This window comes from Chelonoidis abingdonii, chromosome 26, assembly GCF_003597395.2.
Source record: "Chelonoidis abingdonii isolate Lonesome George chromosome 26, CheloAbing_2.0, whole genome shotgun sequence".
NCBI classification, from domain to species: domain Eukaryota; kingdom Metazoa; phylum Chordata; order Testudines; family Testudinidae; genus Chelonoidis; species Chelonoidis abingdonii.
Window position 1 is genome coordinate 13,972,429 of NC_133794.1, and position 25,279 is coordinate 13,997,707.

The 25,279-nt window shown below is 45.3% G+C and overlaps 1 protein-coding gene across 5 annotated transcripts in view; it reads right to left on the bottom strand.

Moving 5' to 3' along the window:
- Positions 1 to 394: 394 nt before the first annotated feature.
- The window catches only part of ATF7 (activating transcription factor 7), a 123,535-nt gene continuing 98,650 nt past the window's right edge, over positions 395 to 25,279 (bottom strand). For 4 of the 5 annotated variants that reach the window (XM_032786721.2, XM_032786725.2, XM_032786723.2 and 1 more), the window contains exons 9-12: positions 24,720 to 24,872; positions 22,492 to 22,689; positions 19,503 to 19,611; positions 395 to 13,801 (exon numbers count right to left, since the gene is read on the bottom strand). In XM_032786721.2, coding sequence (XP_032642612.1) covers positions 13,584 to 13,801; positions 19,503 to 19,611; positions 22,492 to 22,689; positions 24,720 to 24,872 — 678 coding nt within the window. In that variant the 3' untranslated portion in view covers positions 395 to 13,583. Of the gene's footprint in view, positions 13,802 to 13,835; positions 14,444 to 19,502; positions 19,612 to 22,491; positions 22,690 to 24,719; positions 24,873 to 25,279 lie in introns of those variants that run through there. The other variant, XM_075061054.1, reaches the window with a different exon arrangement.

Consider the following 25,279-nt stretch of genomic DNA (forward strand, 5'->3'; position numbering starts at 1 on the left):
AGCAACACCATTTTGGACAGCACCTGGGTGCTTTCAGATGGCCTCCCATCCAAGTACTGACCCAGGCTGATACTACTGAACTAGTGGAATGTGCAAGGATCACAGGTCTCTCTGTCCGGATCAGACATTCTGGACAAGGCAGGGTGGAATAGATGCTGTGACCCTACTCCAGTCGCCCTGCTATTCTGGGAGCAGCTGCCTCTGGTGTGGAAAGGGGTTATCTGCTCAACCTTCTGCCTGCTCACAAACACCAGGCCTGTGATGAAACACATGGGAAAAAAGCAACAGATAGAATACCAGGGGACAGAGAGAGAGAAATGTCTATACAGTGACGATCCCCCCACCGTGTATGCCTGTTGGGGTTTTCTTGTAACGGACTCACACGGCAGAGAGCTTATCCTTGTTAATATTTTAATGTTATATTTGCAGCATAAATAAAAGGCACATTATATGTTTGGTAAGAACAGTGGCTGAAGGAACAAATTGATAAGTGCCAGGATTTTGTTTTTAAACAGCAAAATACAACACAGGGCTGTGCCACGACTCTCCTCTGCCCCTGCGGACACACAGGTCAACGGGAATCCATGGCACAGGCTAATGCTAAATTGTGAGGACCTGCTCACAGGAGCACTTCGGTGAAGAACATTTTTTTATTTGCTAGTGCGACCTGCCTGCACCTCCGCGAGCTTTGTTGCGAAAGGCAGAGCAAGTCAAAAATTGTACAACAAACCTGTAGCAGGGAGGGAGGGTCGGGGAGTCCAGGTTTGGATACATCTAAAAACAATTTCATTGCATAAGGAATTGCGCTTCCATTCAGGAAAGTTGATATATGTCGATATATTTCTATATATATATTCATAGATAGGTATTTTCTTTTATAGAGATACTACACTCTTGTGGTTAAGCTTTTCAGGGATTTATTTTTGTGGGTTTTTTTTTTTTATTTTCTTCCATTATTGATCGTAAAAGCTCTCCATATAAAACAGCCAGCTATTGGTTGAAGGGCAGGTGTCAGGTGGATTCTTCCACCACTGCAGTCCCATGCAAATGACAACTGGTTCTGTGTGCTGGGGGAAGGCAAATCCCAGGACCTGGTTCCTTGGGCGGCTGCTGTGAGGTGTGGGGGAGAGAGCAAGACTTTGTTCGACCTGGAAGGCCATGTGTCAAAGATCTGCCGTCCTGCTCCCACAGAGCACCCAGGACAACTGGCAGGAGCCCGTGGACAAAGGTTGTTTCTTTCGTGATGCCTCTAGCCCAGAGACGGAAGGGAGAGGTCACCTGTCTTGCAGGCCTTGCACACGACACCTGTCTTCTTGAAGCCCCGGGCTTTGCTAATGAGAATCAAGGCTACTGGAGGCATCAGAAATAACCTGCTCTCTCTTCCAAGGCAGTGGAGCAGCTTTGGCCTGGGCTAAAACACTCCTTCCATTTGCAGCAGAAGAGAGAGGGGAGCAGAGGCCAGGGTGGGGCCTGCCTCATTTATGTGAAACGTTTTAAGATTGACTGAATTTTAGAGCAGAGCTAGTGGAACAGATTTAAAGGTGAAATCGCTACCATGTTATTTCAGAGGCTGAAGGTCCCTCAGTTAGTTGGGCTCAAATGAAAATTCTGGCTCTGGGCAGTCTAGAACTTGGAGGGATCTGGGTTACCCTGATCTCCAGTGGGCCAAACCCATATCCTCCAGGTTTCCAGATCCATAAAAACTTGCGGCCTCCATCTCTCAAGTTAAAATTTCACATCCCCATTTTAACCCACAAGTGGATTTTCCCCACTGCAGCGAACCTCTGTCAACTGGCTCAGCCCTTTTAAAAATCAAACAAACAAAAAATGAAGGCTTCTTGTGACTGTCAAGTATCACGGAGTTGCTTCGGCAGCTCAGCACTGTGTGGCAAATGGCAGAAGCAGCAAGTGGCAGTCTCGCAATGGCCCACAGGAAGGGAGTGATTAACAGGTCCTGGAGCCTGAGGGGCAGGTGGACCGTTACTTCCCATTACTCATTAAGTGATTCCTTTCCCAATCCATTAGGATTGAAAGATGCCCAGGGCAAGTCTACACTACAAAATTAAGTCATCCTAAGGTACTTCGCCTTACAGCCACCGCAGTAATTACACTGCTTTTGCACATCCACACTACGCTGCTTGTGCCAGCAGTGTGTATCCTCCCCAGGAGTGCCTGCATCGATTTAACTGTCAGCGTGGGGCGTTGTGGGGTGGCTTCTGCAAGGCGGCAACAGCCGATGGAAGCAACACAATGTCTCCACGGACACTGAATCAGTCTAGGCGCTACGCCGCTCACAGAAGTGGAGTTATTAAGGTGGCATAGTGGGCGAGTTACATCAGCGGGCGCTGTGTTTTAGGGTAGATGCTTACAGTGTTAGGTCAACGTAAGCTGCCTCGCGTCAACCGGAGTCTGCAGTGCAGACCAGGACTGAGTTTGGGGGCAGAGTGCGGCTCCCTGCCGGACTGCATGAGAAACCTCGGCGCAACGGAAACCGGCTCCACTATTGGCATCAGCCTGGAGTTCCCGAGAAAAAGCTAACAAACATCTAGCCCCTATCTTGGTCAGGTACCATCTGTAGCAGACCATGCCGGGTGGGAAATAAGTTCCCATTTCCAGCGCACCATCTTCCCCTCCCCGTGCCTTAGGTGGAAAACAGCTAAGGCAACCTATAGCTACCTACCACATACCCTTCCCTTAACTCCTTTCTGCAATTATAACAGTCTGCTTTGAGACAGAAGATGCTGGCTTTTTGCAGCCGCGGTCGCTAATGGATACAGGGTGTGCTGGGAATCTGCCCCACCCCAAAAGCATCCACAGCGCCTTCTCCCGTGTCCCCCACCCCCTCCCAAAATAAAAGCAATACAGCACAACAAATGCATAACATATGGCGAGCCGAAACTCTACAGCACTCCCGGGATGGGACTTCTTAACACAACGATAATGATTCAGTCCTGCAGTATACAGCACACAATGCTTAACAGGAGAAAAGGGCTCACGGGGGACAAACCCAGCTTCTCGTTACAGCGCCATGGTTGTGTTTGTGCTAGATTCCACGGGTACAGACGGCAGCATCTCTGGACCCATGCAAGTCATTAGCACCTTTAAAGTCAGTGGAGAAGTGTCTCAAAGATCAGATTTAAAAAAAGGTGAGGAGCATGGTATAAAATGCCCAGATGGAGACTGGCTTTAGGAGGAAGAGAGGGGTTGTTGCCCTGTTTGAACAAAATCACCTCTCCTTGTTGCTCTATAACGTCCCATCTGGGTGCTTGAGGCAAGGGGGTGAGGGTAGAGAAATCAAGGTTTCTGGTATGGGAAGCCCTTCTGTGTTTCAGAAATAGCACCAAAACTGGAAATCAAGACACCTGAACGAAGGTGCCAAAGCGGAAGCGCTCAGGGCACAGCCCTGACTAAGGAGACTAGAATCAAAGTGAAATTCTATGCATCAGTGCCAGCTGTTACATTGAACAAAGTAGCCCTTCCACACGCAGAAATGATGCGGGGTCGGCTTTCTAAGGCCTCAGCCTGTACAGTGCGACAGATTCCAGTAGAGGGCACCAAAGCAGCAGCCAGAAACAGCCAAGGCATCAAGGTCCCAACTGGAAATGTGGATTTAGAGCCACCAGAGCTTCAAATCTCAATGAAACCTCTAACACTGCTGACACCTCACTGCACATTCAGTCTGTCTCTGACACAGAAGCACCTTATACATCTACTGCTGGGCTGGAATTTAACCAATCAGACATAATGCAAAATAAAGGACCCCTTCATTTGCGTCGCGCATAACTGGGGCTGCAACCAAGGTGCACTAGGTAATGCTATATGATTAAGTTTCAGGGGGATTGATGTCTAGCCTGTAGGTCTGCCAATAAGCAAATCTCACAAGTGAGTCCAATGCCAGGCCTGCTTAATCGAACCTTTGTTGTTGTAGCCTGGTCGGTCCCAGGCCACGAGAGGTAAGGTAGGTGAGGGAATATCTTTTACAGGACCAGCTTCTGTCGGTGAGAGATACCCCAGACCTGAAGAAGAGCTCTGCTTGAAAGCTTGTCTTCCTTACCAACAGATATTGGTCCAATAAAAAAATATGACCTCACCCATCTTTGTCAATATGGGCTGTAAAAGGAACACCCCGTACCCTACATCCCTCAGGTTTTCCTTTTACTCAGATGCCTGGAACTGAGGGGATATGGATATACGGGCTGTATGAACAGACAATGATTCGAGTGGCGCAAAGGAGAACTTGTTCTGACAAAGGCAAAACCTGCTCTAAAGCCGCAGCTTCGAGATTCAGAACAGAGCTCAGAAAGTTTGATGTTCAAGTTCCTCACTAAGGACACTTATGTTTTCAGATGTTTCTTGTCTGAAGCTAGGCCAGACTGTCAAAAGGAGTCTAAGGCTTGTGTCTAATGTGTAAGAAACCCACATGTGTGGGTGGGTTGGCTTAGAGAGTTCCTCACATCTCATTTGGGTAAACAATGGGTTATGGGTGGAAAAAGGAAACGCTTCACATAACTACCCATCCTGCCTCAGGACTCTCCTATCCTGAGTTCTCCTGGTGCCGCGTCTCATAAATAGAAAATGCATGTTTAATGCAGAAATATTATCCTAGATCTCCTGCTGGAGAAAAGCTTAAAAGAAAGTGGTTCAGGTCACGGAGTGGGAGCAGCAGGGTGAATTTAAGAACTCTGGATTGGAGGTGGATGACAACAGTCAGCTCAGGGCAGGAATTGAGCACCTGCTTAATGGGGTAGTTAACAGCACCCCCAGCAAATTGGAAAATCACATTGACTAGTGGTTACAGCATGGGACTAGAGGATTCAGGAGCATCCTGGGCTCACTGTGTCCCCTAATCAAGTCACAGGAGTTCTGGGTACTTTATCCACCAACTGTAAAACTGGGTAAGAGGCCCACCTGATTTTATAACACAAAAGTGAACTCCATTCTCCCCTCCTCTCCCAGAGAGACGGCGGATCTTTGTCAAAAAAAAAAAAAAAAATCTGTTACAAAATAGGCTACTCCATGCGGCCAGAGTTCCACAATCACAGAGGTTAACCCACAAAACCCACAGCTTTCTCACCATGCAGTTCCCTAGTCCACCGAGCTCCTACAATAAATTGCCTTTTGGAATGAGACCAGCAAAGTGCTCCAGCTCCCAGGGAACTGCAGCACAATCTGGATGATATATTTAAGTCAAAAGTACTAGGAAATTAAATCCTTCACCAGCATAGTGTTGATGAGTCAAGACCTCCCAGTTACTGCCCTGAACTTGCTAATACAGGAGTCAAAGGACATCAGCTGAGCAGAAAAGTGGGGATTTTTCTTTGTACTTGGCTGCAGACCCACAGAGCACAGGACTTACTAAATTTCATAACCCAGTCCTGCCTGGTTCTTCAACCCATCCCTCCTCCCAGCGAACTTGCATCTCTTTTGGCTGGCAACCAGAAGAAATCTTAAAGCATAGGCACCACAATTCTGTCTGATGAGCTCTTAAAGGTGCTAGTCATTTCACGACCATTAATGCTCAACCCTAATAGTAACAAGAGCTTTTGAGTACAAGATTACTACCCTTCGGGTGACCAGACAGCAAATGTGAAAAATCGGGACGGGGGGCGGGGGGTAATAGGAGCCTAGATAAGAAAGAGATCCAAAAATTTGGACTGCCCCTATAAAATCCGGACATCTGGTCACCCTAACTACCCCAGGTATGTGTCCTATGAAAATATAGCAGGCCATGACAAAGGTGAGAGAAAAGCCACAACGAAGGCAAGGAATTAGTGCCAGCTGCTCTCACATCCAAGAGCTCTGTCAAGAGCCCCGTTTTGTTATGCTGCTTACTTTAGATTTCTAAAAAAAATTTATTTTGTACCAATCAGGGTGTTGTCAAGCCACAGCGACAAGGAAGAGGCAACACCAATGCTTTGGTTGAGGTTCTCCTCCACACCTAATTTTATCAAAAAGCAAGAGTGGAATTCAAGAGGTATACAGAGAGATCCAATCTTTTTAGTCTTAATTGGATGGGAGAACAAAAGGAGAAAATTAGTTTCTCTCTGCTATGAGCCCCTGAGGACCCAGGCTAGATTCTTGCTGAGAATGTCATGGGGTTCGACATTCTGATGTTGCAGGGAAAGAAATGCACGTCTATCATAATTGCCTCTAATTAAATAATAAATTACTTTTTTCTATTATAACAGTGGTAAACACTAACTGATTAAAAAACATCACTCTGAATGAGTATGATCCTACAACTAGTGCTTAGTCCTTGCTCAATAAGAACTTAAATGTACTTTGAACACTGAAATATTTTTCCTGGCCTCGTGAAATAAGCCAGAAGGGGATCATTTTCCCACTGCGAAGTAGGCCACATATAAGGGCCAAAGATCACAAAACATTCTGTGTCATTCCCAGGAGGAGAAATTTTAATGAAAAGTAGGTGTGGGCAGTCAATTAATTGCAAATGGCATTAGTCACGGCCCCCTTTTGCCTAAGACAACTAATCGCTGAAGATCTTCTCAAGCAACAGGGATGGACAGAGTAACTCACTTTAGCTAACTCCAAGCACTACGATGATATTGGGAAGGCTGCCTGAAAAGCCTGGGGACTAGGAGGACAAAAGAACTCCTATGCGCAGCAAGTCTGCGGACTATGTGGAGTTTGAGCTATCTGTGGATATTGCCACCTATTCAGGAACCTATTGTTTTGCTTTCTGAAAAAAGTTCTTCACTATAGGTTGAAAAAGCAGCTGTCACCGAACAAGTCCATGAGGATGTGCAGCCTTTATGTGGGTAACTGCACCAGCACAGAAAAATGGGATAAAAAAGAGCACCCCCCATCTATAGATTTGGAAAGAAATTCCCAACATGTACAACCCTCAAGGATGATCACAAAGCCACAAGAAGACAGGCCTGCCTGGACAGCGATCAGTAATTTTACATACAGATTAACTGGAAATCATCTCTAGGAAAAGATGCAATTACGGAAAAGCTGGTGATTTAAAGGAATAACCCAGCAACTGGTTTCATAATTGTTCTAAACACACATTCAACAGTCAGTGAATTATATTCCTCATGATATAAAGGCTCCTCAGGGGCTGTAAACGCTGCTTGGCTACAGGACAGAACTTCACACGGGCCACATCTTTTCAGAAGGCCTCCTCTATGTCTGCAGTATTTATTTACTCGAGCACAGCTAGTCTATTTGCATGAGCAAATCCATGCAGTTGCGATTAAATGAGGCCCCAGTGGAAAAACAGGGCCCCTAAAATTCAAATCTTAGCACCAAAGTAGTTGTCCATTGAAACCAACAAATCTGAAATCCGATAATGTTGTTATCTTCTGGTTTTTTTTGCATCTGTTGCAACTCTCCAGAGCCCATCCTCTCCCTAGGTTACCACCCTGATAACTCCCATACAGGTGACTAATCTGGTTAAAAGCACAATTACTCGTTTGCTTGACAGACGACTCGCAGATGGACATCCTTCCTATGTGGTAAGAACGGATCAGGAAGTGCTGTCTGCATGCAATGCACTGCACCACTTCATTTTGGTAAGAAAACAGCAAAGGATTTTGCCACAGGGGACTGGAGCTAGTAGGGCTTTTTGGTAGCATCTCTCACTTATGGGCCTCAATCCAGTGATGCTTCCTGCAAGATATTTAGCAGCCATAGCTCTTCCTGGTTTCAATGGGAGAGGAGTGCTCTTGGCATCTCCGAGGATTAGGCCCTCTACGTGAAGTGGGATAGATGAGAACATTCTGTATAGATGCGTCTGCTTCAAAATGGATGAGAAACAGCTCCCACCCTATTTACATTCAGGCTAGCTCACAGCAAGGGACTTGGGAGGGAAGGGATGGGCTGATATTAAAATTAAGATTGGGGAGATTAAAATGAAATACTTTCAAAAAAAAAAAAAACAACCCAAAAACCTTTAACCTATTTAAAAGATTTTGCATAGCCATGATTGCTTTTCACAAGGTAGCACCAGGCAGGCGTGTGCCCCATAATGAAGTGGATCTCCGACATTTACACATCTGAAACTCCTGTTTACTTCTTCTAAATCTGTCCTTTTTAATAAGGCCAGGCAAAGATCAGCTTGTCAGTGAAAGCTAAGCTCTCTTGTATACTATTAAGCTAGCTGTGTAGTTGTGGGGAACCACCAAATCTGGAGCTGCTCTAGCAATACATTCATTCAGTGGCAAGCCTTAGCTGAAATGGACACTGAGTGGGAACAGAATATGTTTTATTCTGATCACTGATCCAGGAACCGTGCTGAGGGAGATGGAGGATGGAGTTACTGGTCCTGACAGCATTTGTACTGCTCCTCCAGTATTTCCAGAAGTAGCAGGTTCTAAGATTTTGGACCTAGAAATACAGGTGTTACCTAAAGTACTGAAGTTATTTTCAATACGTTTGCTATCTTGAGCTTGTTCTGCAGAACATCTCAAAGGTGCCAAAGTTAGAATTTTGTCTCGTCACTGCATTTCCTTCACCCAGGGAAGTCAGAGAGGACATCTGAGTGCTAAGGTCATTACCAAGGAGCTCTCTAGGCCCCATGAAGGAAGCTGGAGAAAGTTTCATGTCCATGTATCTATTTTGAACACAGAAAGAGAAACTGTTTGTCTTCAGCAACCTGGGACTCAGACATGCTCAGATTCTGCTGGGAGACAGAAAAACAGCTGGAGATTAAACTCACTTCCACCTCTTCTATGAAACTACTGAGTTTTCTATTTAAATACATACAGATATTTTAAAACACTGAACACTGGTTTTGCACGTTCAGTGAAAAGCACTTCAAGGGGAAACAGTCAGCTTGAAATCCAGTCAATTACCATTAAAAGCAGTTTCTGGTCTACATGTCTCCTGAGCACTCTTGCCAACTTTTGCAGTTTTACAGGCACATTTTCCTATTTTTCCAAGACGTTTCTCCCTTTAACACACTAATGACTCAAACATACAGGGGAACTGACTAAGTGACAGAGGAGAAATACTGAAACATGACTAAGATATTACCAAATATGCAGAGTAAATAAACAGGGGGGGGGAGTTTACAAATAATTATTTTTTTATCTCCAACTGCTAGCAATCTTAGGCATCGCCTATAAAGAGGAGGTAAAAACTGTCAGACTGAAGTGTGATTTAACTTGACAGTGTACATTTAAAATCATGTCACACAAATCATCATCTTGCTTTCCCCTCCTCTAAACTTCCAGTTCTGGCTGGATGTTTAGTAGCTGCTCATGAACCCCCATAAAGATTAATGCTTTACACACCATCTGAAAGATGGAATTCCCGGCTGCTTCCAGATGGTAGAAAGCATTAGTTTATAGCTCTGTATGTTCAACAGAGCATACACACAAACCATGTCAGAACTGAAGTGGGTGGGGAACAAGATGGTAATCAGAAGGACAAGATTTTAAGGTCTGATATCTGGTGATCTGTCAGGGCAGGAAATATTCCGTGGGTACACTGTATGTTTCTAGCACCCAGTAGGGCATGGAGGTCTCAGCCCCTGATAGTCACTGCTCTGTCTGGCCAGCCGTAGTTTTCTGGCAGGATCTGGTAGCAACCCCCAGATCGCAGACTTGTGTAATTTTTGATCTCCGGCGGTTAAGTAAGGAGAGCAAAAAGCAGCCAGATTTTACACTAATGCTGTACTGTCCCAGGGAGCAAGTACACACACCTCTCAATCAGTTAAACACCATTTTGGTAACGAATACGATGGTTGCTGTAGTTACAGCTGTAGTGACTAAAGACTATAGTACCTATAATTCTTCTGCTTTCTCCTGCTCACTCAAACCCCTTGAGTCAGAATCTACAGCAAAATCACCCATTACCCATAGCTACCTGAATGCGGCCAAATCCCTTGGTCTGCCTCCAGACCCCAGAGAGAAGCAACCCCACAGTTCAGACTGTCAGAGACCAAGGCATGTGGGAAATACCCTTGACTGGGTTGTTGTGTGTCTGGATGACTGGTCCTTTTAAGAAGGAACAAGAATGGGACCAGAGGCCTGAGGTGTTTTCCTTATTTGGGGGATTTTCTGTTGAAAAAAGGGCTGTTTTGCAATACAAAGCCTGTTTTGAACTTACAGGAAGAAGTTCTAGGAAGGAAGAATTAAGATGGAGGATCTTACACCACCACAACTGACCACAAGGGGCCAGCAGCGAGCAGGGACCAGAGTCCATTACACTGACACTTGTTGCGTTTTTCCACTTCAAGCATCTTCCTGTTTTCTGAACCTCTTAAGCCCCTCCCATTACAAAGACAGGTGCTGGGAAGAGAAGAATCAGCAATTTAGGGTCTGTCTACACAGCAAAAGCCGTGCACGGGCTAGTTTACCTGAGCTAGCTTTAATCCAGCTAGCACGGGTAAGAGTAGCAGTGAACACAACACGGTCTGAGCTGCAGCTCAGGGGAGCACAAGCCCAGCATGGACCCTGGGTACATAGCCGGCTTGCTGTCTTGAATAGCTGGATTCAGCTAGCCCATGTGCAGTTTCTACTGGGCAGACAGACCCTTAGTCGTGGCTGTAGCAGAGTGATCTATTTAGAACAGAATCCGTTAAAAAAAAAACATTGTCTGTTTTTGCTCAATGGACTGATTTTTACAAGTCTGTTTGCAATCTGAAGCTTTCAAACTCGTTACACAAATCCACTCCAGCTTATGCAGTGCTGGGAAGCTATTCCATTCTACTATGCCTTTGATTACTCCCTGTTTGAAACGTGACTGGTCACCTAAGTCACATGGTATTGTTTCAGTTCCGACTAAATTCGAGCAGCAGGAAGAAGGAAAGAAACAATTCCAAGACACCTGTGCAAACACACATATGTGCACATGTGTGTTGCTTTCCACGGACCAAAAAATGGTCCCTTGTACAAGTCTCCACGGAAATTAATATGGTTTGTAAGCACCAAAGCAAATTCACTTTCAGTTAAAGCCTTTCACACCTGTCCAACTCAAGCTGTATTTACCACCCCATCCCCCTGTACAGTCTATTGTGCAGCTGTATCCTTGAGCTGCCAGCCTCTTAACAACGAAGGTATTTGAACGCTGCTTTATGCATGTGGTAAGGCTACTGACAGGCAGTATTTACCCAGTGGTGCTGTCTCAACATGCACTGGTGCTGGTGTTAAAATGGGCTTCCCTTACTTCTTGTTAAACATCCACTAGCTTTGAGACACTAATGTTAGCCTGCAGGCCGGAAGTGGAGTATGATCAGTTATCATGTAAATGCTGTTTGGGCCTCTTGAACCACACATATGAATCCAGCTATTCTAATGAATCTGTCCGAGCTATGCACCCTATTCCTTACAAGACAGTGATGTGTCTGCAAGAGACTAAACTAGTCATAGTTACAAACAGATTCTCTGCTGTCGTATTAGACCTCTGACAACATGGCCACGAGCCTTTTCTGTCTTGGATTCTTAGCCAAATAAAGGCCCCGTGTCTTGTCCAATCAGGCCGTTAGACTTTATAAACCATTTCCTTGGTTGCATTATCCTCACAAGATCCTGAAAACCCTGCTGATGGTATAGCTCTTTGTCATCAAGGAAACAGACACCCTGTTGGTACAGTTATACTCAAAGCACTTTCCTATACGAAAATTCTCTATATAAACAGCTTTAAGGGAAAAGAATGAAGTGCCTGATCTGGAATGCCTCTTGCAGTAACTACACACAGGTTCTAAATAGAGATGCAAGAGCTGCTGGCTCCAGAGTCTTGAGAGGGCAAAGAAACACAAAATCTCAGGAATGATTGTGTGTGAGCGTGTGTGCGACAGAGTGAGACAAACACATGGTGGCAGTGTATTGAGACACAACGAGGACCATGAAATACATTAGACAATCTGGCAGAGAGGCCTGGAGAAACCTGAGGGAGAAAAGGGGGAGAAGAGATCCCTAATTAAAAAAGAAATAAATGGAATTTCCCTCTATCTGGGGATGGGTGGATCAAATTCTACATGCTCAGATTTTGCTTTGGATATTGCTGTCCCTGGCAAATATTCCAAGTCTAGGTAAGCCAAACTACTGACTCAGTCAAACTATCTCAGGTCCAAAGTGGCAAGTGCGATTTGAGGTGGCCTGGAAGCTCAGGGTGAAGACGTTGAAGAGCTCAACTGAAGGAAAAGCATCTTTAAAGATGGAAAGAACGATGAAGTGCTGAGAGTTTCACCGACTGATGGGTTTGCTGTAGTACAAATTCACACAGCACCCCTTTCTGGCTCCCAAAATACAAATTCAAATCTCCAACTACTACCCAGCAAGCAAAAGGTCAATGACAACCTAAAGAAAGTACACACACACACACACACTCACTTTGGCAATAAGCAGACAATTCCAAGCGCCTTTAAAATGTCACAGCTGATTTTAAATCTACCCCATGAACCTGGAAGCTCTAGAAGTACTACATTTGCTCTTGAGGAAAAGCAATAGATATACCACTACCAGGAGCAGAAGAAAACCATTAAAAGAGGTAAAAGGCCAGGCAAGTGGGATATGCGTCCACCTCCCTTCGTTCAAGGCCACCACTTCATAATGTCATCAGGTTAAACGTACGGGAGATAATCCTTTGACATGTGTGGGGTTTGTTTGTTAAATTCGTGACTTGTTGAGATGGGCGGTGGATTTTGTAGCCGGTTAATTCCAGGACTCGCATTATATCCATCTGCCCCAGCTCATCCTTTCATGCTTCACACAGAGCAGCTTTGCACGCAGTCCTGGCAGACTGCAGCTTGGTGCTGCTTTTCTGTTGTACGGAAGATTTATAAGCAGGCCCTTTTCTGAAGAAGGTACCTGCATCATTAGCAGCTATGGCGTCAATTAAGAGAGAAGCACGTGAAATGTTCACAGTTCCTACTGCTGCACCAGTGACTGCGAAGACATATTTAAAAACCCCACAAGTTACAGCAGTTAATGATGGTTAACTGCATGTGAATTAGAGGTGCCAGGCTTGCTTCAGAACCAGAAAGCTTTGGTGTCAGGGAAGTTAATCCCATGGAGTTAAGAAGCCCATTATCCTCAGCCTTTTGAATCTCAATAGCCCGAGTGGAAAACTCGGCCAGTATTTTGGGCCAAGGTGCAACATTTCAGGTCAGCTAACGCAGTGATGGGGAAACAGATGATTGGAAGCAGCAAGCTGTTAAAAATAAAGTGACAGCACCAGTAAATGTCACAGCCTCCCAACAGCTACTTTCCTTTGCTAACAGGTGAAACTTAAAATAGCAATAATGCCAAGAGAAACCACAAGCCAGGGGAGGTTTAGTGTTAACGTAACTGATACCTGAAATTGAACCTTTCAAGATGCAATCAAATGAGGCTCTTTGTGTTCTGATGATTTTGCAAGTTGATTGACCATCACTAAGGGATCAAGAAATCCCTCAATCTGAAGCCATCCTGTATGGACAGATGATCACGACAATGGTTTTGGGCCAGGATCTGTATAGGATATGCAGTATAAAGAAGCTTCCATAGCTGCCCTTAACTCACTTAAAAAAAAAAAAATCCATATCTGCCCCCATTAAGCAGGGACTTAGCTATGATCAGTCTCTCGGACTGCAAGTTCTTATGGGTTAGTTCTTTGTCACCTGGTTTGTGACATCATCTGCCAGCAGACTGAGACTGTGGAGCCATAATGACGTGCCACTGTACGGGCATGCTCAGTTCTGTCCTTTGGCTTGCCATCTGAGTGAGGACCGAAGTGGCAACAGCTTCAGCTGCAGAGCGGACGTTGAGCTCGTTGGGGGATGCTGTCACGGAGCTGTGCTGGATGACAGGAGCAGGGGAACCGGTAGGCTCAGAGCTCTCCTTTGGGCTTTCTGTTTTCAAAAAGAAAAAGAAATAGTAATTGAAATGGAACCCATCATGATGCTACTGACATCAAGACTGGGCTGTGGAAAGTGAAACCAACTCTACCAAGCATCCCTGGATGAGAGAGTTAATCAGACACTATGCTTTACTTTTATATGGAGGCCTTTCAACCTGCCTGATCCCAAAGCACTTTGGGAATGGATACACCGATCCATACGCAGGAACCATTTAACCCAGCATTGATATGCATCCACCTCTAAGAGGGGGTGCAGCAGCTGTTAACAGCATGCAACAGTTCTAACACAACTATCTAGGACAGGACGTAAAAAAGAATAAAAGCTGCCTGAAAAAAGCAGGGACAATCTAAGGATTCAGAAAACAATGATCGAAACTAGGATCTGGCTAGACCACCCCATTTAAATACAAAAAGCAGTAGGGTAAATTTTAAAGAACCTTGAGTTAGAAAGAGAACTTTAGCAAAAAGGTGCTAACATCAAAGCACAGACAATAGATCTAGCTTAACTTTCCTATAATACAGCTATGTCCTCATTATAATAAATGTACTTTCCTACATGTTGTTTCCTGGTATAGTACTTGGTTCGAGGCCATTTAGCCCAGAGACTGAACAGTTCCTTCGGAGTCCTTACCATCTGTTGGGTGAACACACAGAGAGGTATGTAACAGAAACCCTCACAAGCTGACAGCATACCCGTTACAGCAGTTTTTCTGAATTTTATATAAATTCTCTGGTTTACTCTTTATTGATCTCTAGAACATTAAAATCAGTTAGACCTCATCACAAACCACTTGCTCACTAAACTTTTCTGTAACTTGAAGCTGTGGACAATGAAGCGAGGACAAGACATAGCCAGCAAGTTTCTTCTGCAGTCGTATAATGGTCAACAGAGATTCGTTTGTCCAAACTTTGTTTTCTCTCCCACTGTGTCTGGGCAGGGGTGCTAGACAAAAAGGATGATTTGTGACTGCTTTCATGCTACAGTAAGGGTGATCAAACTTCATGCTTTGGGAGGGTATAAGCTCATTCATTATCTGCCTAAGTCCAGAGGAAATGCCCTCCTGAACAGCTGGTTTGATGAATTATGGAGAGGATGTGGTTATCATCCTTTGAAACAGCAAGTATTGACCTATGGCTGGATACATGGGATTCCTGTAACACACCAAGTGCGTAAAGCCCATGTCACCAGAAACCAGAGAAGAAATTACAGCCTCATTGTGCACAGCTGGGAGTGTTTTAAGATCCAGATTGCCACTAGGTCCTTTCACTTTGCTCTGTATCCCTTCCCCAAACTCATTTCATCTCACCCTTGTAAGTGAGGTGCTGGCTAGGACATAGCTACCCTATCGAAAGATACAGCTAGCACAGTAGATTTCAAAAGTGATTTGGGTGTGAGGAGGGAGGGTCGAGCAGAGCAACAGAAGAGTTTGGCATCTCAAAAAGGAGATTTACAAGGTATTACAAATAAAACAACCCAACTGTACATAAGGCAGCTGTAATTCCATCAAGGGAATCTGGCATTTTTGTTTAAGGACATGCTCAGTGATAAATCTTTATAATAAAAAAAGGCAGCCAGGGAGGAGGGCGATAGGGTAGGGAGGTGTGAATTTCATTTTTATTATTCAGATGTGTGTCGAATTCCTATTACTGGAGTAGACTGACTGAGGAATAAAAATAGGAACTGTAAACTCTGGAAGCTAACAGGAAAAATCATGTTGCATTATACACAAAGAGCACCTGTCTGCAAAGGCTGGGGGATAGGGATGACTTTCACGACCACATTACTCAAGCTGTGAGTCACTGTAATGACTGAAAATAAACTGGCTATGCCAGGGCCCTGCAAGGCAGATATGCGTGTTCCATTTCGTCAGAGGGGAATGCTTTGGAGATTCAGAATGGGATGGGAGTCAGAAGTGTGACTATGAAGGCATGGCACCTTCTTACTTCTCCTATTTGATCTGTGCACCTTCCACCTTATTTTACCGACCCAAACAAGTTTCCAACTCTCACAAGGCTGACACAAGCAGATGTAGCTAGGGGATAGCCAGCCAGAGCCCCTCTGGCTTCAGCATCATCAATAAGCCGTCAGACAAATTCCAGGAGTACAAAATCTTTGTTAGTGGGGAAAATGTAAGAGGCAGAAAACCCAGTTAGCTTTTTAGATCCCAGGCTAATTACTGTGAAGCAAGCCGTATGGTTGTAGCCATGTTGGTCCCAGGACATTAGAGAGACAAGATGGGTGAAGTAATAATTTTTTATTGGACTAATTTCTGTTGGTAAGAGTCACAAGCTTTTGATCTTCCGCAGAGCTCTTCTTCCGGTCTGGAAAACTTACTCAGGCGTGGTCTATTCTCAGAGACAACTGGGACTAGCTAACGTGGGGGGGGGGGGGGGGGAGGGCACACTCGTGAAGGTGGGAAGGCTGCCCCACATGTTGGCTCTGGGAGGAATTTTCCAGCCCTACCTCCATGGGCAAGGGCAGCCAATCTGCTGGCTCCTGAGAGGTTGGGGCCACAGAAGCATGGAGCACGTCAGAGTCTGGGTTGGGCGGGCCTAACTCTGCGAGTGTCAACACTAAAACCTTGCTCCAGATGATGTAACTCGCCTGCTACGTTGACCTAATAACCGCACCTCTACAGAGAGGCATAGTGCTTAGGTTGATGCAGTGAAAGCATAGACACTGCATTACTTATGTCAACTTTAGTGGCCTCCAAGAGGTGTCCCACAATGCCCCATTGTGACAGCTTCTGTCACTATTTTTAACTCCACTGTGCAGTGGCCAGGTACGCAGGTACATGCTCCTCCTCTTTTAAAGCCCCACAAATTTTAAATTCCATTTTCTGTTTGCTCGGCACAGAGTGCTCACCTAGCAACTGCCCATGCCGGCTCCGCACAGCAAACGCGCTCCTGCCTGGAGTACACAGGACGTGATGGATCTCCTGAGTCTGTGGAAACACAGCGCCGATCCAGCCATAGAAACATCAATATCTATGGGCAGATCACTGAGGGCTTGGGGGAGAAGGGCTACAACAGGGACACGCAGCAATGCTGCGTGAAAATCAAGGAGCTGCAGCAGGCATACCAGAAGGCAAAGAAGGCGAAGAGTCACTCTGGAGTGGAGCTGCAGACACACTGCTTCTACAAGGAGCTGCCTGCCATCCTTGGGGAAGACCCACCACTCCCCCCAAGAGCCCCGTGGATACTTTGGGGAAGCTGGAATCAAAGGCCCCCACAGTGCACAGTGAGAAGTTGGACGAGGAGGAGGAATATAAGAGACAGACGACGGGATTCGGTGGCATGGCAAGCCAGGACCTAACACCGGAGCAGTCGAGCCGGTCCCTGCTCTCCAGCACTGGTGAGCCTGAAGCAGGGAAGGAACCTCTGGTAAGTAAGCTGTTTGCTTTGATATTGCAGAGACCCATCTGTTCATTTACTAATTTTTAAACAGGCTAGAAGAGGTAGTGAAACAACCAACAGAGGCAGAGTTCCTCCCTGCTTCTCATTCCCCTGGACAGCTAGGCAGAAGGGGCCATGCGGAACAGTTTGTTTACGTGCATTGGGATGTCCTGTGAATCCTGCATAGAGAACTTGAGGAAACTTTCCTGGAGAGAGTCCGCAATCCTCAGCCGAAGGCTTCTGGGGCAGGGGCTGCCTTATTTCTTCTACCCGGCAAGACACTTTCCCACACCAGTAAGCAAATATTTCAGCAGGCACCATTGCAGCACACAGGCTAGTAGCCTACGGACCCGGTCTGAAGCCAGACACTTGCAGGACCTCTTCCCTGACAGCCTCCATTACACTCAAGAGTGAGATAGCTAAAATTTTCCAACTCCAAATTGATTCCCGACTGATGGGTAGCAATCTGGTGTGACCAGCTTCCATATAGCGATCGCCACTTTCTTCTCCACCGTGAACGTGGCTCTCATTTAATGTAGCTGTGCTGGAGGGCTAGGGACACAATTCCATGAATGTGGCCTTGAGCATCTAAAAGCTTTGCAGTCACTGCTCATCATCCCAAACCGGTGCTTGTTTCTTGGGCCGAGAACCAGCGCTCCACCATCTGGCAACTGCTCGGTGAATGCCAACAACCACCTTGAATTGTTTCTTTCTTTGTTCGTCAGCAAGGCAGCCTGCAAGGCATTGTTATATCCCTCACAGCTCCTCTGGCGGCTCTGAAAATACTGAAGGATCAGATGCATTGTGTTCATAATGGTCAGCACAATGCTGAAAAGCAGTGCAGGATCCATGCTTCTCACAGAGATAGCAGATGTGCAGGTTTGTGGGGCTTTTGAAAAGAGGCGTGAAACATTGTGGGATGCAGATATCATGGGATGGAGGAAACTCTTATCATGGGATGTTGAAACCATGTTACCAGTCATCCCAGCGCAACTCGATTGCCCCATGAAGCTTTGCAAGCCCTTTCGAAAACACCCTGTTTCACATGTGGCGAGTTGCATAGTGGGATAGCGACCCATGAGGCACTGTACTCAGCACCGATGCAAGCGCCGCTAGTGAGGACACACACACCCCGACACAAGGAGCATAGTGTGGACATGCAAAAGCAATTTAATTACTGCGGTGGCTGTACATCAACGTAATTTTGGTCAATTTAATTTTGTAGTGTAGACATGCCCTCAAGATGGAACAGATGATCCATTCAAGGAGAAGAGGCCTGCTAACACCCTTCCAGTCACAGCGAGAACTATGACTCCTTATGACTGGAGGGGTGGTAATGGGCCACTTTGCCTTGAATGGTCTCCTTGAAATATATGCTAACTCCTTACGCTAAACAATTTGTTCCACCTTGTATTTAGCTGTAACACTGAGTATGTTTTCCAGATGTGAAGAAGAGCTCTGTGTAGGCTTGAAAGCTCGTCTCTCTCATTAACAGAAGCTGGTCCAATACAAGATGCTACCTCACCCACCATGTCTCTCTACTGGCAGGCAGTTTAAAACAAAGACGTCTTCTCACTTGTAAACTGAACCAGTTTGACGTGAATTGCAGAGAACATGAATATGGAACCCCATGATATCGTTTATATAGTCTGGACTTTTCGACTGCACCTACACTTAAAACAGCAGCGTTAGTTTCCAACACTGAGCAGTATAAAGGAGGACACCTAGCGTTTGGGACAACACTGGACCAGATTCGTGGGAGAAACGGGAGTCTGAGTGATGGATGCATGTCGAATATTTCATGCTACAGGGAAACATACTGACAAAAGGAAAAATACGTTATATTATCAAAGCGTTTACACTGACGTCATTAGCATGATACTAATCGCCTGCAATACAATGTCTCGGAGCAAAATTGGTAGTGACAGAATGTTACCAGTATTATTGTTCCTACACAAGTGAGTTGTCTGTTTTAAGTCCAGCTTCTAATGGACAGGCTCCCACGTCATAAGAACCATCACAACAATTGACACTAATTGGAGAGCTTGTTGAGAGCATCCGAGAAACCCAGGGCAGACCGTCCCTGTCACCACCTATACGTGGCTTGCTTCAGTGCAGGGATAAGGTACAGCACGGGAGAAGCCTGCATTGCCACTGCTTGTGCTTTACCTGGTTCTGCAGAAAAGACACCAGCCCACAGGGCTGTCAATCTAGCATCCTTCAGGAACGCTAAGTTCACGTAATTCTACTCAGATGTACCCTAAAGTACAGTGCCGACTGGGCAAGTCACAACTCACCAAGATACCCCTGTGTTTTTTTCTGTAGTGCAGTGACTGGGCAGTCCTTGTGAGCCAACAGTAGCTGTTTAAGTTGAGCAACTTCATTCCTCAGTAGTGTAACTTCATTCTGAGGTAAAGAAAACAACATTTATAGGGATCATAAGTGTTTGGAGTAATATCTCTTAGCAATGGCAGAATACTAACATGTAGACGCTTCAAAGTTTACCACCAAACTCTTGTGTCATTTGAGGTCTACAGACTCTGGTCATCACAAATTAACACCTTAATAAAAAGTTGCGTGTGTGCGAGTGAGTGTGCATACAAAACACGCTTTGCAAGGTTGTCCTCTTACAGACCTGTACCTTACCGAGAAATCCCAAGTTCCAGATATAAGTTAGTCCATATGCGCCTGCCACCACCGTCAATGGAAGAAATGCTAACAATAAGAGTCAATGCAATATTCTGGTGACCCTGATGGAAAGCTAAAAATTCAAGTGGCATCTCTCTCTGAAGGCCAAAACATCTTTCTATGACGACCATTAATGAGGACTGACCATGAGCAGCTACACAGAGTAAAACCATATCAGGGACGTCTGTTCTTTGGTATATCAAGGGCAACAAAACAAGATCCCAAGGCCCACCTCAAGTTGTTCAGAACATGACAGCTACTCTTACCTTTAACATGGAGGAGTCTGTAGGTGTCAGCCTGTTATATACTTGGGTGGAGGTTGTTCAGACCTACATCTATCCATCTAAAGTACTTACTATGGCTCCCATTTAATAGGTGGTGAGCTGAGACAAAGAGACTAAGTGACATGCCCAAGGTCACAATAGAAAGTCTGTAGCAGAGGAGGAAATTGATTCCAGGTCCCAGGTTTGCACCGTAAACAATAGGGCATCCTTCCTTTCTGTCACCTCCCCATGATTAAGGTGCAAGCAGTGATCCATTCTGAAGCCAATTCCATCCCTTTCAACACCAAAACAAAAAATGTTCATGCTTTCAAAAACTTCAGGTTCACTCTCAGCCATTAGTTGAAAATTTTTCAGAGAACATGTTTGTAATTGAAATTTGAAATGTGCTTAACATTTGTCCCCTTGTATCTGAAAAACCCAGCCAACTGCACTTTGAACTTGGCTAGGGAAAACCGTTTCTACAATTACCTTGTGACAAGCATGACGCTGGCAAACCAGGTCACGTCAGAGTGTATTCAGGCCAATTCACTTATGTATTAGTATAGATCAAAGCAATTGTTAAATGTATACGTGTTTTGGGTGTTTAAACTTCATAAAACTAATGGGATGTTAAGTGCATTGTTTTCTCTCATCTGTATCCTCTTATGATGCAAGATCAAACATTTACATTGTAAACACTGCTGTAACTAAATAACTCATCAGACATCAAAGCAGCCTTGTGGAATGCTAATCAAGGACTTTATCAGAAAAAGTGGTAATTACAAAGCAAATGGCCATAGTGTGTGATGACTGGAGGTCTGAGACTCAAAGTGCATTCCTCACTCACTGTCATCAACGGAAAAGCCCACGTGGGAAGAGAGACTGACAGCTTGTTTTCTGTGAGAAGAAGCTGTAAGAAGGGATTCAAAGAAAGCTCCTGCATCTTTGGACTCTGACAGGGAAGTGTACCAGATATAAAGCAGAGATATAAGTACCCTAGAAAGACTTTTGGGAAACTGGCAGTTCAGTGTATAGCTGCCACCATTCGGAGTTACAAACTGTGATTCCCCTGGACAGATATTTTAACTGCTTTATTCAATAACTCTCATTCTTTTTTCTTAGCTAATAAACCTTTAGTTAATTTACTATTGGTTGCCAGTGCCAGGGTTGTCTTTGGTGTAAGATCCAGAGTACCAGCTGATCTGGGGTAAGTGGCTGTCTCTTGGGACTGGAGCAACCTGATGTGGTGTGATTTTTGGTTTAAGTGACCATTATCACAATGTTCCGTTTGTCTGAGTGGCAAAATAGTCCGGAGAGTCTAAGTTGGTCTGTGACTCCATGGTAAGACTGGTAGAGTGATCCAGGAGTCCACATTTGTTACTGGTTTGGTGAAATCTAATTATAGAACATACCACCAACTTGGGGTATCTACTCTGTTTCTGACAGTCTGCTTTGTGACAGGCACTCACAGGTTTGAGCCACTCCAGAGAGTGTGACAAAGAGAATGAAGATATCGTAATTAGTGCTATTGAAGCACACTGCATGAGTCACTGAAAGCTAGTGGGGGAAACAGCCCACACCGGACGTGAGTTCAGTCTTCAGAATCCTTTCCGTCCTCGGTCTGTCTGCTGAGAGCATTAACAAGGGGACTAATTGCGATGGGAAGGGAATTACGCATAGTTCTGCTTGGCACAGCAGGAGAGAGGCTGTTAGGGAGCTAGTTAGAGCTCTCTCTTTGCTTACCCATGGTTCTAGTCCCAAGCGGCAGAGAACAGAGCAGAAGCCAGTTACGCTGAATTTGTGCCAGCTGACAGCTCTTTCCAAGCTGGGGGAGAGGTTTCAGCTAGGATACAGCAGCTTCCTGGTGCCTATCTTCTGTGGCTGGAGCAGCTGAATGTTCCAGGGTGCAGTCTTGAGAGGATGAGTGGCAGGGCACAATGCTGGATTCTCCCTTACCCCCTCCAACCTTTTCAGAGCAAGACCGGGTGTGCAGCTCTTATGTATTGTATGAAGCAGAGGGGGTTGGAAATGGTGATATGAAATTCCACCTACTCCTTTTCTTACACTTTTGGCTTATCCAGGACTTGATGGTACAAATACTGGTTTCCATTGCCAGAAGCACATACGCAAGTCTTTGCGAATCAAGTACAGAAAAAATAAACATGTTACAAAAAACCCTGCAACTTTCCAAGTCACTTGATTCTGGTTTCTCACAGACTAAAGACCACCACCAGAGCACACAGTGCCTCTGCACCATGGTAAAAACATCCTCCTTGGAGGGGAGGCCGCAATGCAGCCAGGCAGATGGGCTCGGCCTCCGTGGTTACATACTCACACTCAGCTGGATGTTCTGTGTCGTGAGCTCCTCTGCTTTCTTTTCCAGGGAAGACACCCACAGCTTGCGTTTCTGACGGCAACGAGAGGCTGCAGCACGGTTCCGCTCCAAGAAACGCTGCCTGCGCTCATCCGGGTCTTCATCCATCGTGCGTCTCCGCCGACCACCTGTGCTAGGTGTGGGCTGAGCAGGGGAAACCTGGAGTTAGGACAGAAAGAAGAGAATTACTGAAACAAACACACGCTTAATTAAACCAGACAGTTATCCACACTGATTGTACTGAGTCCAGAGCAAATTCCAACTGGCTGGCAGAGTCAGGATGTAGGATGTGTCAGCTGCTGATTCTGAAACTAAAAAACAGTTTTTCCAGAACAGCTTCCAGTGTTCTCAAGGTACTTTATGGACATTAATGAATTTGGTCCAAACAGATTTGTTGAGACTTATTCTACAGACAGGGAGAGTGAGGGAGAGAGATTAAATGACTTGCTTAGGGTCACAGTGGGAGTCTGTGATGGAGACCCAGCTTCCCTGATTCTCAGTCCCGCACCTTATCCTTCCTCCCAAGCACGGAATCTTGTGACATGTGTTGATGAATGGGCAATATGTACTAGATGCACAATGAAGTTTCAGTTCTGAGCTACTATCTCAGTGTCAGGATAATCTGAATATTTTTAACATACAGGGGAGCTCTCCAGTCAAGTGGTGGATATTAGATTATTTTGGGTTTTGGAGAGGAACTAGATGGTAGTTCTTGCAGTGGATTAAATATGCTCACTTTTCTTGCAAGACTACAGTTTAAATCCCACCTCAGGCCATTAAGTGGAAAGAAGTTGATTGGCCTCAGTCTGATTTTCAGTAGATATTTGTCCAGACCACAAAGTCACTACCGCAATTTGCAAGGACAGAAGCCTCAAGAGTAGAACAGCAGGGAGGGTGAGATGGTGAGGAGAGGAGTTAGTATTATGGATGAGCAGGAGGCAATGCTGGTTGGAACTGGGGCCAGGGAGGAACTGTGAGGGAGAAGCCTGCAGAGCACATCTCGTTTAATCCTTATTTCCATCAGCACTACAATTCAGCCCCTAGCATCTGCCTCAGTCAAAAAATAAAAAAATAAAATAATTTTGGTGGGTTTTTTTGGGTTTGTTTTTTTTTTTTTGTTTTTTTTTAAAAAGGACTATTCAGCTTCATATTGTTGGAATTTACCACAGGTTACAATGTGAGAGGGAAACAACTCAACAGAGCCATCTTTACAGATATACGTGACACTTCTGCAAGGGAATGTGGGCTTTTGTATAACACAGCCGATCTTCAGCTGTGCTCTAACATCATTGTACAAATTCTTACAGGCATTTAAGAGTGTCTTTTGTAACACTGCAATCTCCTGCTGTATTCTGAGGGAACAAAGGAAAAACCAACAAGGACAAATCACCCCAGACTCAGTCGTCTCAGCACTACTGCATCGGCTCTATAATTACATAGCTACAATGTGAGAGAGCTGTTACACTTCACTACTCACTGTCAGACAGCATATGGATATTAAACTTTTGGAAGCCTGTCTAACTGATGGAGCAGGTGGCAATTCTGATGGAAGGCTGGCATTTGGTTAGCTGGCAGGAGCAAGTGGGGTTGATTGCCTAAGAGGGGAGTGTTTAACCCTAGTAATTAAAAAGGAAAAAGAGGACAGCAAAACACTTTTTCTAAACTCCAGAACACATCAAATAACTGTGCCTGTTGCCTAAGTCTAACTTGGACTGTTTGACAGTGATGGTAACTACAAAAAGGAGTGTTTCACACACATTAAACCCCAACCCCCAAAAAACCCACCTCAAAACCCTACAGCTCTGCACACTGGAAAGTATATAGGGTCTGAGCAGACAGCGACAGATTCATAAGGTTATTCCCCCCACCCTTCCTAACAGATTAGAACTCCCAGTATCTTTGTTTCCTCCACCATCACTTTAAGCCAGGGGTTCTCAGACTGGGGACTGGGACCCCTCCGGGGGTCATGAGGTTATTACATGGGGAGTCATGAGCTGTCAGTCTCCACCCCAAATCCTGCTTTGCCTCCAGCATTTATAATGGTGTTAAATATATAAAAATGTGTTTTAATTTATATGGGGGAGGGGGTCGCACTCAGAGGCGTGCTAGGTGAAAGGGGTCACCAGTACAAAAGTTTGAGAACCACTGCTTTAAGCCATCATATCTTCGAAGATTAAGAAGGAGCAGACCTGTGGCTGAGCTGGAGAAGGTGCATCTGGGTGCTGGAGAAGTATCTGGCCCTGCTCTGGACGTGAGGTCACCATCGTGCTTGCTGACCCCACAACCATGCTGTTGCCATTCAGTGAGGAAGAAACCTGGTGCGTCAGGCTGGCCTTCAGTCTCTGTAAAATGAGAGAAGAGAACTGTCAATGGGGTTTCTCCATGCGCCTCGGAGACACAGGCCCCAACATAACTTATTCTTCACTCTTTTCAAAGGATGATTCAAATCCAGTCAAAAGCTATCATCATCTGGCAGGTGTTGGGTGGCCCACATGAAGATAGATGGTGGTTCTCAACAGACAGGTGTCCACATCACAAAATCACTACAGCAACTGGCACTCATCAGCTCCCCAGCTGGCAGTCTCTGCAGAAGGACAATGGACCAAATGGACTGTGGAGACTGAACAGCCTTCAGATGCTAAGGCCACGTCTACGCTACGGGATAATATCGAATTAGCTAAAATCGGTTTCTTAAAACTGATATTATAAAGTCGAGTGTGCGCGTCCACACTAGGCACGTTAATTCGAT